Consider the following 15,072-nt stretch of genomic DNA (forward strand, 5'->3'; position numbering starts at 1 on the left):
TTAAAATGATTTTAGTGCTATGCCATGTAGAAAAAAATCTTTAGTTTGTCTTTTGTGGATGGTTCATCCTTGGGAACACATTGTTCAGACACAAAATAAACTTCTTTTTTTCATGTTTCAGGAGTGGGTCTGATGTGGGAAACAAAGGCAGGAGAAAAATTAAATTTCCACTACCTATAGCCTGCTGACAAGTCCTTGAAACAGGCAGAGTGACATTCTCTAGACACTCAGCTGCCTCGATGTTAATACTTTGCTAAAGGCAAAAGACAATCTTAGCCTGACCTCCAGGATCCTGTTAAGTCTACTTTAACATATAAAAATTCCTTTGGAAACCTCCTTTATCTCCCCCACCAAGATACATGTTGACAGTCATCCCCCAAGCCTATGACTTACCGATATACATCTGAAGGGTCTCATAACTAAGGTTTTATTGGACAGTAATAAATGACCTTTTCCCAACAATAGCTAGCCCTCTCAAGGTCCTGGAAACCTTGCTTCCAAATTCCTTAGAGACTTACACTATCTCTACCCCCCTCCCAATTTGAAAGTATATAATGGGCCACTCCACATGACCCAGTACAGCTCCTTCTGTCCACGGGTCCTGTCCCCGTGCTTTAATAAAACCACCTTTTGGCACCAAAGACGTCTCAAGAATTCTTTCTTGGCATCAGCTTCGAACCCTTTTGCTACATCAGATCTGTTAGATTCTAAGCTAAAATGGATAGAAGCGTGAGTCTGTTTTTAATCATTCTCTTGGGAACTAATTCCAAATAATTTTTCTAATTCAAATCAGTGATTCTTATCTTAGTTGTAGTGCAGAGACTAAGAATTTTTTGCAAACTCAAGATCACAGGAGAACAGTGCATACACATGCGTGTGCCCGTGCGCACGCACACACACACACACACACACACACATCCATCCCATCTTGCCAACATTTTCAGGAGATTCCTAGAAGCCCTGGGGTCCCCCAGGTTACTTGGTTTTGGGAAATCTGTAAATTCAAGAAGGAAAGGTCTCTAAATAGTGAGCCACAAGACACTGCCTACCTCCCAACCCCCAACCACCTTTATCTCCTAAATTACATCATTCTCCACCCACCTCCTCAGGCCAGAACCTTGGAGTCCTCTTGGACCCCCCTCCACTCATTCCCCACCCCCCATCAGTAAGTGCTGTTTCTCCTGTCTCAGAAATATGTCTCAAATTTTCTGTATCTGCACTGTCACCACCATACTTTGGGCCTAGTTTGAATCTCTCAGTCTCTGGTAAAGCCCTTTCCAGTGGCCTTCAGCTTTTATCCTTACTTTGATTGAATCCTTTTTTTTTTTTTTTTTTTCTTCTATACAGCATTTACAGTGCTCTTTCTAGAAGAGAACTCAGATTCTGTCATAAATCTCTGTTACCCACTGCCTGAGACGCTTCGGAGGCTTCCCCATGCACATAGAATCAGTCCAGCCTGCCCCCCAAAGCTGTAGAGAGCCAGGCCTCCTTCCTGGCACTCCAGATCAACATGCCAAGCTCACTCCCAGTGTAGCAGTGTGGGCTCGGAATGTCCTTCCCCTTGTGTCACTGCATCTTTGCTTTCTTATCTCGACCCTTGCCTCTTTCACAATAGATGACGTTTTTATCTGTTTCCTGCCTTTTCACCGTCTACAACGTACACTTTTGGACGGAGGGGATGCGGTGCATATGGCTGGTGCATGCTGTCCTCAGTGCCATACACAATACCATATAGGAGGCTTTTTTTTTTTTTAATTAAGTTTTTAATTTTAATTCCAGTGTTTCAATTCCAGTATAAGAGTATTAATTTTCTTAATTAATGCATACTTAATGAATAAATGAAAAACATACAACATCCTAAAAATTGTTTCGTTTCTACCCTTTTCTCCAAAATTTGGCTTTATGGCCTTCCTTCAGTAATTCACAGAGAAATTCATTCGTTAAACACGGGTACACCTTTCAACATGAAATATTCTCACATCTCTTTTAGATTGCTAACTTAGGACTGAATTTATTTATTTATTTATTTTGATTAGGGGGAGGTTAATTCACATTCTGAGAATACCTAATTAACATAATTAAGGTTCTCTCTTTTTTTTAAGATTTTATTTATTTATTTGATAGAGACACAGCGAGAGAGGGAACAGAAGCAGGGGGAGCAGGAGAGGGAGAAGCAGGCTTCCCATCGAGCAGGGAGCCCGATGTGGGGCTCAATCCCAGGACCCTGGGATCATGACCTGAGCCGAAGGCAGACGCTTAACGACTGAGCCACCCAGGCGCCCCAAGGTTCTCTGTTTTTTAAATAAGGAATTTTCTATCAATATCTGTATCTGTCACAAAAAAAAAAAAAAAAAGATCTCATCACTGTTTTTAAAAGAACAGAGAACAATGTTATTCTCAGATCTTTCTAAGCTCCAATGAGTTAACGGTCTACAAGTTTCCCATTTAAAATGCAAGCACTGCCTTTGATGTGCGAAGGGTAGGGTATCTTTTTTTTTTTTTTTTAAGGGTAGGGTATCTTATGTTTAGTTTTTCTCTGCCTTTAGCTGGGTCTCTTTTTGATTAAGAATTCAGAGCTAAGCATTTTTTTTTTTTTTTTTAAGTAGTAAGTGCATTTCCCTTAATTATTTTCGTGTAAGTAAGTTGAGTCTGGTCTTGTTCAATGGTCTCAGAAACAATTTCTGAAACATTTTGAAGACTTACTCATGTGAAAGAATGGTTTCCCAGACGAAGAAATGAATGAGCATGCATGTCATTTTCTCTTTCACCAAATCTTTCTTGATGGCCTGTTCTGCATTACACTGTGTGTGGTACCAGGAATGCCACGTGAGCCTATCTGCTAGGGAGTATTTCCTGTCTTCTAAGAATGCTCTCCCTGTGGAATATTCCCTTTTAGGTCTATTTCTTTTCTCCTGTTAAAGAGTCTCTGCTGTTCCATATTTATATTTGGGTGCTCTTTGCCATCCATAGTATCTGAACTGTGATGTGTGGGTTGCTTCATTGGCTTGTCCAACTGTACTGGAGATCTGAAGGAAATTGGACTTTTCCAGTGGCTCTTGAATGGCATTAGCCAACCAGAAATGGAATCCATGCTTTTCAGGACCTAGTGGAGCTTGTGTTGGAAGGACTCTCACTGTATGGGCTTTTGGGTCCCAGTCTGGCCACCCTTAGAAGTAGACACTCCAGATGCTCTGTCCTCATTCACATGCTGGTAGAATAGAAGCGTACATGGTCAAGTGCTACTAAATTACTTAAATTGCCTGTGGTTTTCCAGCAGATCTCCAATGAATTACAGATCTTTAGCATTACTTCCTGATCTCCACTAGAATTAAAAAGCTTCTCATAGAGTTTTTGAAGTGATTCTCATAGCGAGTATATATGAAGTTTAAAAAAAAAATTCCTCATTGGGGATGATCCTTAAATATTTCCTCCAGCTGACAAGTGTACTTAATTCTTCTTCTTTGCAATGGTCTTCCAACTCTTCACACCTAAGAGCATTTTTACATCATTTTCATCTGATGTGTTCCCACTCCCATGTTAGCACGTTATGGACAGACACGTTTGAGTGACAGTAACTCTTTTAATACTCTCCTAACTAGAATTATTTAAATCCCTTATTCTATGTATCTTCAGGACAATACCAATAAGACCAGATTTTCATAACAGCTATTTAGAGACATTGCAGTACCTAGAAATGACTTCCATGTCATTGAGAAAGGGGGAACGTGAGCCTTGGGGAAATATTTGTATTGCTTTCAAATCGAAGAATGGCAGATACTTGATCATGCACATGGATATTCTTCCCTCCCTCATGGTAGCTCAAACTACAAATCCCTCCATTCTTCCCTCCTGATTCCTATTGAAACCTCAGAATCCTCTTCAAAGTACTGCTCGAAGCAGCTACTACAGGTTAGTTGCGAGTTAGCAAAAGAGATGAAACCTACTTGACAGACTTGCTCTATTCGCTGAGAACAGATGATGAACAGAGCCCCCTGCTGACCTGTAATGCCAGTCCAGTCTGACTGTACCACCAATGTTTCTGGTTGCCATGGAGAAGGAAAGAGCTTTGGGGTCTCACACTGCAGTTCAGGGCTCTAGTCCTTAAGCAACATATATCACTTCTGCTCACAATTCCTTGGCCAGAATTCATCTTCAGCTTCATCAAACCACAAGGATCCAGGAAGTATAATCCTACCTTGTGCCTGGATATGGCAAGAACCTGAAATAGTTGGTGAACAGCACCAATGACCTTCATATCCCATTAGATGTATTTTAATACTCAACTTCTCAGCGTATTTCATTTAGCAGAATGCCCTCTTGTTTTGCTCATATGAATTAACAGGATATTTATTTTTTGTTTAAAAAACAGCAATCTTTGCAGGCACCTCTATATTGAGGTAAATGATGCCCAAGATTCTCAAAGAACATCCCCTATAACATTTGTCCTTTACAGCGTTCTGCAAAGTAGTAGTAATAATAATAATAATAATGTTTTATTGTTAAGCAAATATGAGGAACGCTGCATAGCATCTCTGCTTTTTGAGAACTTCAGAATGCACATTAGCATATTAAATATCCTGATGAGTACCACTGTAGAGAAACCTGTTTTACTCATTTCAACAAGTGCTTTTTAATCCTCTTTGACCACACATGTTTTTTCTCCTGTATAATGTGTGATAACATCTCATGAAACCAGTGTTCGGGTGAACCACTGTAGTAAACACTGCAATAGGCACATGGAGACTTTCATGACCTTGGCAGCATTGAAACAGCATAGATGATTTTACCGCATGGCCTTAGCCAAGATTTTCGTTTTATAATTGTGTGACCTTGGGTATGTGGTTTCACTCTGTTGGCCGGAACTTCTGAATGTGGAAAAATGGGGGTGATAGCATCTGCCTCAAAGGGTCACTGATGATCACTAGAACATAGCAAGAAGCAAACAAATGTTCTCTGTTCTTTCCTTCCCCTTCTGATATTATTCACCCTTCCCCACATATTTAATTTAGTACAAGTAAGCTTTTCCCACTCTGTTTCTCTTGGGATAATAAATGGATTTCCTTTGCCTTAAAAAATACACAGAATAATGTGTGAAATTTAAACCAAAGAATCTATACCAAAGTGCTTTCAGGCTGCAGGCTCCTCTTTGATTTTACTTTCTTTGAAGGCCACATCACATGTTCACTTCTCCCTATGAGTGTGATTCTCACCTCTGAGCATCCAGATTGGTATAGGAGTTTGGGGGCTGGCTCAGGGCGGATGTGCCTAGTGAAGGATACCTGCCTTCCTTTCTCCCAGATGACTAAGGACTCACAGTCACTGTATGTTTCCAGGACAAAACATGAGAATTTTCATGGATACTTAAGAGATGCTTGCCCTGAGATCCAGTTACGAGCAGAGTACTATCATTATCTTAATCACACTGTCCTGGAGTTTATTATTGTGGAAATCAAATTTGCTTAAAATTATATTCACGCCATTTATGCTTATGGTTGATGACTATCCCATGATGTCATCATTGAGTTACTGCAGTGGGTGCGTTAATATCCAGTGAAGAAAGATGTGGCCCAAATTGACAAGCTGCTTCTTCAGAATTGTATTGCTTAATTTGGGGGGGTGATATTTCTACCTTTCTGATAAGAAAATTCACAGAAGTGCTTACACTGTAAATAGTAGATTACTTTTTGAGATGCCACCTACTTTGATTCAAAGCTCTGTAACTGTGCTATTTAAATCAAATAAATTGAATCTCCTCTTAAAAAATACCTCACAGTCCATCCTGTTGTTTTTGAAGTGACATTATGAATCATTTTGAAGATTTGCAAGGGCTAGGATTATTTGTTAGAGCAAATAACTTACTACACAGGGCCTCCAGAAGTCTGCACTACAAACTGGAAAGTTCCTTGCTTGTCATTGAACTACATACTCATCTGCAGTGGAGATGAATATGCACTCTACTTTTTTATTAATTCCAAAGAATGACTAATTCTTCATCATTTGATACTGACTTCCTCCATATTCATATATGCACATGCTAATCAGCCTCATCAGAATCAGTGATATTTTGATGGTTTGATTTATTTTAGTGACTTTTATATTCTGAACCCCTAGAATAGATCAGATATGGAAAAATAAATGGGAGCAAGTCTGAACAACTCTGAGAATAATATTCTGCTGTCTTCTTTAATTAATCATCTAAATCAGTACATTTCCATTTCTCTGTCATGACTCTATATTTAAATATTTTATATTTGTCATGGAAATGTACATAAAATTATTTTTTAGATCATCAATCATTATACATGATGAGCAAATTTTAAACTTATCCAATTTATTTTGGATAAAAATGTAGCAACATAATGAACATTTGATGTAGTTGGGCAGATTCTTGCTTTTGCAGCATTTCACTTTGTTCTTGACTCTGACAGGGCCTTTGCAGATGTTTGTGTGGTTCTTGAGGCAGGAGAGGAGGCCACAGAAATGACCCCCGCGTCTCTTGTTATGTGCCCACTCTGATTGATGATGGCTGCTTCGAGGGCGGGATTGAGAAAGAATCTGAGTCTCTGTGGTTCAAGGAGAGAGTTACGTACGGAGCTGATTATTGATGTCTGCCAGAGGTTTAGCACTAGAGCATGGTGGCTGAGGTGCAACGTTTAGTCATCTTCTGTGCAATGGAAGGAGCTTCGGTTTGGGAAGCCAGATAGCTAGCTGAGTTTCAATTCCAGTTGTTCACCTGTGTGACTTTGAGCAAATCAATTAAACACTCTGTTCCCCCATTTTTCTCCCATCCAACAAGGAAGATATTGATGTAATAGTAATTGAAGGATGATGTTTAAGGCCTGTCCCAGCTCCAAAAATGCCGTGGCTATATATATTCAGCAGGCATCTAAGCTATCTTGGGCACCTGGGCATTTTTATAAGATCCTCGGAACTTTTCACACTTACTACCTGTGGTCGATTGTCATGGTGATGACCCTCAATGCAATAGGACTTTCCCTGCCTGTACCTCTTTTCAGTATGGTCTTCCCACTCCTCCTGTCAGGAGATGGAGTTTATTTCTCTCCCTTCAACCTGGGCTGGCCCATCATTTCCTTTGACCAATAGAATGTGGGAGAACTTAGCCTTCAGAGGCATTAGAGTTTCTGCCTCTGGATTGGGATGAAAGGGCACGTGGAGTGAGGGGCCCAGTGGACCCAGCTGAGCCCAGCCCCAAGCCTACCTGCCAACCAAAAGCAGTTGCCTAAGTGAGACCAGCACAAAAACCACCCACAGAATCAGGACAAGAAAACAAAGTAGTGTTATTTTAAGCCACAGTGTTTGTGTTTGTTGTCATAATGCAGTAGTAGACAGCTGACAGAGAAGTTGGAAGTCAGTCAGTAAGTCTCCTATGACTGGAAGGTTCTAATAGTTGGTGCTGGCTGTCCGCTGTGGTACCTTAGTTCTCCTCCATGTGGTTCTCATTCCCCAGTAGGCCACCTGGGCTTTTCCCAGCATTTTGGTCTCAGTGTTCCAAGAGGACAAAAAAATAGAAGTTGTCAAGTCTGTTCGGGGTTGACCCTGGGAAGTCACATAGTGAAGCTTCTACCACATTTCACTGATCAAAGCGAGTCCCAAGGCCAGCCCAAATTCACGGGGAGAGGAAACAGACTTCCATTTTTGATGAGAAGAGAAGCAAAGTCACTTTGCAAAGGGGCAGGTGGGATGGGAGGCACTTTTGTGATAATATTTGTAAATCCTCTACCACACTGACTTCAGATGCTTGACTAGTACAAGATTCCATTTGGTTTCTTTTGTCCATTGTATGTGTTTTGGGTTAGCTCTGTGCCACCCAGAGTTCAGCACAGGGCCTGGCATGTTGTGTCATCATCACTTCAGTGTGGCAAAAACACCCCAAGTGTTTACATCCAAAGGACAGAGACAGGCACTTCTGGGCTGGTAGTGAGTGAGGAGGAAAAGGGAAAGGAAAGGCATTACCAGGTTTCTGGTGATCCTTGGTCATAAAAATAATGGTGTGAGAGAGTCAGCGACTCCCAGTCACTGTCCAACAGGCCACGGGATTTTTCCATATGTCTGTCAGCCTAACCCATCGATTTTGACAGTTGTAGCTAAGCTTCCTTCAGAGTCTACCAGCCCAGGGGAGCCACAGGTACCTTGAAGCAAGCCAACCTCAAAAATGGAAAAGGACTAGGTAGTAGCTATATTTGTGGTGAACGTATCGTTACTATAAACTTGGGGAATCACTATGTCGTACACCTGAAACTGATGTGATATGCATCAACTGTACTTCAGTTAAAATGAATGAATGAAGGAAGGAAGGACAGGACGGAGGGAAAAGGAGAGGGAGAAAGGGAGGGAGGGAAAAGGGCCAAAATGCAGGCTCCACATCCCTCCATACTTCCTCCTGCTGAACCTCTTGGTGCAAGGAGGTTCTCTTATTCTTGATGTCCTTACTCACAGTTCTCGTTAGGATGAGGACATACTTACTACTTCTCTTGCCCAGCACTGAGGCTTCCTCCCATGATGGGGTTGTGTGTTTCCACTGCTTTCTTCATTCAAGGCTAGGTGTCTCTCAGCCTTTAGCAGTTTTGTACAATATCTTTGTGTTTCATAAAACCCATGGCTCTCTTCCACCACAGACTGGGAATTCAGGGCACACTTTTAATAAGAGGGTAGGCAGAGACTGAATCATAATCGTACAAAAAGTGCAAAATCACAGCATTGTGGTGTGGATCTTGGAATCACACAGGCTTGGGTAGAATTCTAGTTTTAGTCTCATGTTGAGTGTGCTGTCTTGCACAAGTTTCTCATTTTCTATAAGCTATAATTTCCTCATCTGCAAAATAGGAATTATAATAGTACTTTATGGGTTTGTTTGAAAGATTAAGTAAATGAGAGTACATATGTAAATGAAACTGATTATGGCCAAAGAAGGAATGTCTGAAAACTTTCTTGAAAGCTAACCATAAGTTGCTAGGCCATTTTCAAGGACAGATCTTGGTCCAAATTTGGAAAAATAGTTTCTGATTTTAGAAAATTGAAATGCAAGACCATACTGAAAAGTTTATCTCACACCCCTAGGCAGAGTTAGATTCTGCCTCCTCTGTGCTCCCACAACATTCTGTACTGATTTCTATCAATAGTCTTCATCTGTGTTGTGATGATCTGTTTATACTGCATGACAGTTTGGGACATCAGAGTTGAGCCCTTCAAGGTCAGTTACTCTGCTGGATTCATCTTGGCGCCCTAAATGCTAGCGCAAGCCCTGGATTGAGAGGAGGCTCTAGTGGTGGGATGGATGGACGAGTGGGTTGTCAGCTGACCCACTGGTTGAATTACTTCCCCATTTGTAAAATTCACTTGAAATCTCATCTGCACTAGGAAGTATTCTTTGATTTTCCTCCTCTATGAGGAGTCTCTTTGTGGACCACAGGAACTAAACTGTAACTATTCCCTTCTCTTCTTTTTTTTTTTTTTTTTAAATGTTACTACTAAATGGACTTCTCTAGATTAGAGAGAGAGACCAGATCCCATATGATACTCTCTTTCACAGGTTCTCACCCATGATGAGTCCTGGATAAATATAGATTAAACTCAATTATGTAGATTAACTTCTTTGAGGGTTATCATGCATGTTGGCTAAAAAGTCTCTTCAGGGGTATTAATCCCAAGCAAAGAGGACTCAAAAGAAAGTGTGTTGTAGCAGCTGATGTATAATGTGGGATTTGCCCATTAACAATGCCTAAGAATCTCTAAATTAAATTATGCTGCATCTGTGACATTACCTTAAAACTACTGACATATAAACAGTTGCAGTAGAATTACAAGAGCTGTCTGCTATTCTTCAAAATTAATTTGCTTTCCCTGAGTTGTCTATGAGAATCAGGTAGCACATGATACCCACCATCTTTAAGCAATATGGTGTTTTCTTCCAAGGCTTATGTACTTATGTTGAGAAAACACTTTTATTTTCAGTTGGATTTGTGAATAACATACTGTTCTGGTGCTCTCATGTGTTTGTAGATCATATGCTTTGTTCTTACAATTAAAGATGGCAGAAACTCCTTTAGTTGGATTGGGAGGAACACTCATGATTTATCTATGTGGTATTATCACCGTAACACATTTTCTGACTGTGATTAGTCTTTAAAAGCATCAAAAGTGCTACACAAGTTCATGAAATTTCTCTGTCATGCTCAGGTGTTTTCCATAGAAAGTGACAATTTTTAAGATACCATAATGATGTTTGTCCAATATGCTATTTAAATAACAGTGTGGTCCTCAACTCAGGAAAAGAATGGAACCCCCAAATAGTTCTAACTTCCTTTAGTTACTTCTTACTAATGTGATTCCTCTAAACCAACCATTGACATTATTAGGTCCATGGCCAAATCTGGCTTGCCCCTTCTTTATGTAAATAAAGGTTTACTGGAATATAGCCACGCCTACTATTGTTTGTCTTGTCTATAGCTGCTTAGCCATACAGCCCACCAAACTTTGAATTTGACCATCTGGCCTGTTGCAGAAAATGTTTGCTGACCTGCATTAAATCCTTTGTGAACCTGCTTATATTTCGGGAGCCATGGGGTACTCGATCAAACTCGAGGTCACCTGTAGTTGCCCTGGAGCCCTTGCCTTACTAAGGTGTCCCAGGTTTGGCTGCATTGGGTCCTTCCCTCTGCCTCTGTATCCTCTAATCCTCCCTCTGTACCTCCCAGAGTACTGCAGTCACTTACTTTGGTGCCCGTCTCCTGGACTGGAAGAACAGGAGCAACTTCCTGTTCTCCTTTGCTATTTCCAGAGCCTGGCACAGCATCCACACTTACCTGGTGCTCACTGTTCACTGAGTGAACAAATGAATTATAATTCCTAGTCAAAGTATAAAGCAGCGTTTTTATACGTATAGTTTATCTGAGACTCTGAATAATCTAGATACTTCTTTCTGTAGTTTTTTTTATAATTACATAAAAGGGGTTTTTCACAAGGATTTTACCCTCATCATTATGTTTCCTTTGTGCTCATATGAAAATTAATTTGCGTTAGAACAAGTTTACGTTTTTCCAGCTCACATCCAACATTGGTTCTGATTATGCTAAATATCAGGAAGAGATCTCTTGGAATTAAAAAAAAATCTTTCAGACCCTCCCAATCTTGTGTAGATGGCTGAAAATAAATGGATGTTGTCTCCATTTTGTCAGGGTCTTAGTACTCAGAGATAGCTGGCAAGAAGGTCTGGTTCATAATGTATTCGCTCATTGCGGCAGTGCTTATTAAGTCTGGTGTTCTGGGCAGGGGTGAACCAGTCTTCACTCTCGTGGAGCTGATGTTCTCATTCAGGTAAGTAGTAGCCAACCCAGAAAACTGCCAGGTGGTGGCAGGGCCTCTGGCAGGATGGAAGTCAAGTGATAGAAGAGAGACTAACTGGGTAGCAATTTAAACTGGTGGTCCTAGAATGCTCCTTGGAGAGAGTAGCATTGGAATTAGAATTGGAATGATAAGAAAGAAGCAGCCATGCGAAGATTATGGGGAATTGAATTGTAGGCAGAACAAACAGCTGGGACAAAGCCCCCCCCCCCCCCCCCCGTCTGGGAAGGAGTTTAATGTGTTAGACGAACAGAAGGAAGGCAAATGTGGCAGATGTATAGTGCATAGCGGAGAGGTGGGGGGAAGAGGAGCTTCAGGAAGTAGGTAGGCAGCAGTGGGGACATAGCCTGTGTTGGGCTTAGGACATAGGCTCTTTTCTGCTCTGGTTTCAGAGGAACTGAGTGAGGGATGGTGGTTGGTCCTGACTTCCTGATGCCATTTTGTACCTAGAATGGCCTGGGGAGACTAGTGAGTCGGCTGTTGGTCAGGTCGATGACTCACACAGTAGCCAGGAGCTCCAGAGCCCCACCCTGTGTAAATCCAGACCCATCTACCTCACTATGGAGTCCTGTGAAGCCTACCTGTGTGTCCACTGCCAGGTCAAGATGCCTGTTTGTCCATCCGTTGGGTCCCAACAGAACAAAGACAATGATTACCTACATGAACACCTGCCCAAGTAAGCACCTTTAAAAGTTAACCCTATTTCATCTTATCATTCACATGGAAACATTGTTTGTTGCAGGCAGATAAGATGTTTTCTTAATAAAGGGTTAGATTTCAGGAAATATACATGTTGGGGCAACGTGGCCTAAATGGGCAGGTGAAAAATATTCACCTAAAATGAGAATGTGTTTAGCCTGTCCAACTGTTTTGTGACATGTTGTTATTAGTATTATTAACGTTCAATTAATAATAAATGTATGTGATATATGACCCTGTGGTTCAGTGTACACAGGATGAAATAGCTGACAGATTCAGCCATTTTGATTCACTTCCATAAATGTTTTGATTCCTTAAACATTGGGTCAAGTCAATTCTTAGCATCAGGCAAGGAGAATGAACAGATAATAAAATATTTTTTATGGCATTGGGACAAAAAAAAAAAGTTTCAGATGTCACTGATATTACTAAAGTTATCAGAAACAAAGAATTTCAGATTTGTTCTAACAATTTTGACAGTAAGCCGTTGTTTAAATAAAATGTCCTTCCTTCCCCACCTGGTCGCTGTGCTTAGACATAGCTCATCATGACAATTAATGGGTATTGCTGGAAGCTTGCAAAGTTGTCATCTTGCTGTGGTTTGGTGAAGTCAGGGTCTAAGGGAGGGTGGAGGGAGGAGGAAGGAGAAGGAGGTGCTGGGAGGAGGATGATGGGAAAAGGTCTCTTTTAACAAAGAAGAGGCAACTCAGAGGGAGTGGAAGCTGGCAATCTGCTAAAAGGAAATGAAAGGAAATTCTTCATTTCTAAATGGTTCATTGACCCATGATAATAAAGCAGCCCTGCCAAAGAAGGATAATTATCTTTTTAAGTATCTGATGCCCTGTGGGTGAAGGCTTCCCTTCTCCCCTCTTGAAAAATGAACTCAGATTAAACAAATGCTCCTTTTCCTAGTTTACTGTTGACATGAATTTCCTGATTATGAGCAAAATTAATCAGTTTTTCCTTTCTCCCCCCTCCTTCTTCTCTTATGGAAATCAGGCCCGCCCAGCTGAGCTCAGTGCATTTCCCTTTGGGCTCTGCGTCCTACCAGTATGATGGTCTACAGTGCTTGATATTCTGGTGAGACTAGCAATCATAGAATTGGGGTTTTATTATGCCTCTTAGCTCCTTAGCTTTAGGCAAAGCATGATCTTATAAAACAACAAGAAACGGGAAAAAGGAAGGAAACAGAAAAGAACATTAGAGCACTTTTTTTTCTCCTGCTGGTACCTGAAATCTAAACAAAAAATAATATATCTATCTGTGTGTGCGTGTATACTATACATATATATGCATATTTGCCCGATTGTATGCATGTAGCCACACGTATATGAGGAGTTCAAATACACAGACAACTGAAATGTTATTGATGGTGTAACATTGAATATTAATTTGCCACCAACATGTGATCAAACTTACTTTTTTTTCCTCTAAATTTTGTTTGTTCGGGCCAATATCATAAATATGTTGACTTGCCTTAAGACGGTTTTGTTTGCCTAAGTAAAAAAACCAAAAAAACCCTTTTTTCTTAAGTTAATGATTTACCTTCAGCTGGCTTCCTGAATTCTTAATAATCAATTTGAAGAACACTTGTCATAAATTGCTTAACCCCATGGTACATCTCTTATCAGAAATAAAGGACACTGTATATTTTCAGAATGACGACACTCCTTTTAAACATAAATAAAATAACTCCTATAGTATTTTCATTACATTTTTCTGTAAAGAGATACTGAAATTAAAATTTTAATCATGGGTATTCTGCTTGCTTTTCCAACCCAGTGCCTTTAGCTGCTTGAGAAGACAGAGCTTTCGAATTGGGGTCAGGAGATAATGGTCCAGAATAGATTTTGCCTCTTGGCATAATTATTTCAGCCAGCACTTGAGTCTCTCTGAACATTAATGCCCCTTTCCCTTAAAAGAATTTCTTCAGTGTGCCATCCCTTTCCCTTCAAAGTATAATTAACCATGTTTATAAGCTCTTTTTGAACTTCCTGGAGTTTGGTGGTTGGTAAATATTTGTTCTTTTATTCCTTAGTCTTTGAGAGTTCAGGCCTTGGGCCAAGGGGATTCAGTACTGTGGGTATAAACTTCTTGGTAAAAATACTTCCCAAAGAAGCAAAAGTGTGCCTTAACAGAACTCACCACAGATGTCCTCGTGTGTCCCCTTCGGCCAGTGGAGCGCTTCCGAGACCTGCGTCCCGATGAAGTGGCGGATTTGTTTCAGGCGACCCAGAGAGTTGGGCTGGTGGTGGAGAAGCATTTCCAAGGAACTTCTCTCACATTTTCCATGCAGGTGAGTGTACAGATAGCTCAGAAGTTATTTTTCTTCCTTTTCACACGCTAGCGTTAGGCTCTCTCTCTCTTTTAAGCTGCCATCTCACTGGTAAGGCAGCTGTGGTTGTTCATGTCTTTCACAGTAGCAGAAAAAGGTGTTACTAATCCAGGACTGCCCTACTATCTATCCTTGGCCCCAAGGTGGACTGTGGAATGTCAGCTGAGACACTGTCTGCAGCGTTGTTTACAAAGTAGGTGGGAAAAATAGACACGTGATTTCATGGGCATTAAGACATTCCAGATCTTTTCCTGGGACTCGGGCTGGACAAGTCATTTTTATTGCATGGTAAATATGTCTTGAGCTCTGCATGGGCCTAGCCTTGCTCTACCTCAGGATAGTAGAGACATGCAAGTTACATGGGGCCTTGCCCTCAGAGGGTTCCTTTTCTCTTTAATTCAAGCACCAGTGATTGATTGTGGATTGGTATGAAGCTGGATTAATGGAATATTCTGTGTGGCCTGCTTCCCAGGAAGAAAATGAGACACCAGCCCCTCCACCCTCGCCCCCGCCCCGATCACTGGAGATCTTTAGGCAGAGGTAGAGCCAAGTGTAGGAGGAGGAGGTCTGTGGTGAGTCATCAGCTGTGGGAATTGAGTAAATCAATATAACATATCCTGTGCCCCTTCAGATCCCCCTTGGGAAGAGTTGGGGAGTATCAATACCTAATTAAAGTC

General features: G+C 41.0%; 1 protein-coding gene across 4 annotated transcripts in view; it reads left to right on the plus strand.

Annotated features, from left to right (window-relative positions):
* The window catches only part of FHIT (fragile histidine triad diadenosine triphosphatase), a 1,481,620-nt gene that overhangs the window by 1,207,659 nt on the left and 258,889 nt on the right, over window positions 1-15,072 (plus strand). For all 4 annotated transcript variants that reach the window (XM_034997431.1, XM_034997432.1, XM_034997430.1 and 1 more), the window contains one exon: window positions 14,211-14,356. In XM_034997431.1, the coding sequence (XP_034853322.1) occupies window positions 14,211-14,356 (146 nt within the window). The remainder of the gene's footprint in view (window positions 1-14,210; window positions 14,357-15,072) is intronic.

The sequence above is a fragment of the Mirounga leonina genome, unplaced genomic scaffold, assembly GCF_011800145.1.
Source record: "Mirounga leonina isolate KUSES-001 unplaced genomic scaffold, KU_Mleo_1.0 Mir_94, whole genome shotgun sequence".
Taxonomy (NCBI): Eukaryota; Metazoa; Chordata; class Mammalia; order Carnivora; family Phocidae; genus Mirounga; species Mirounga leonina.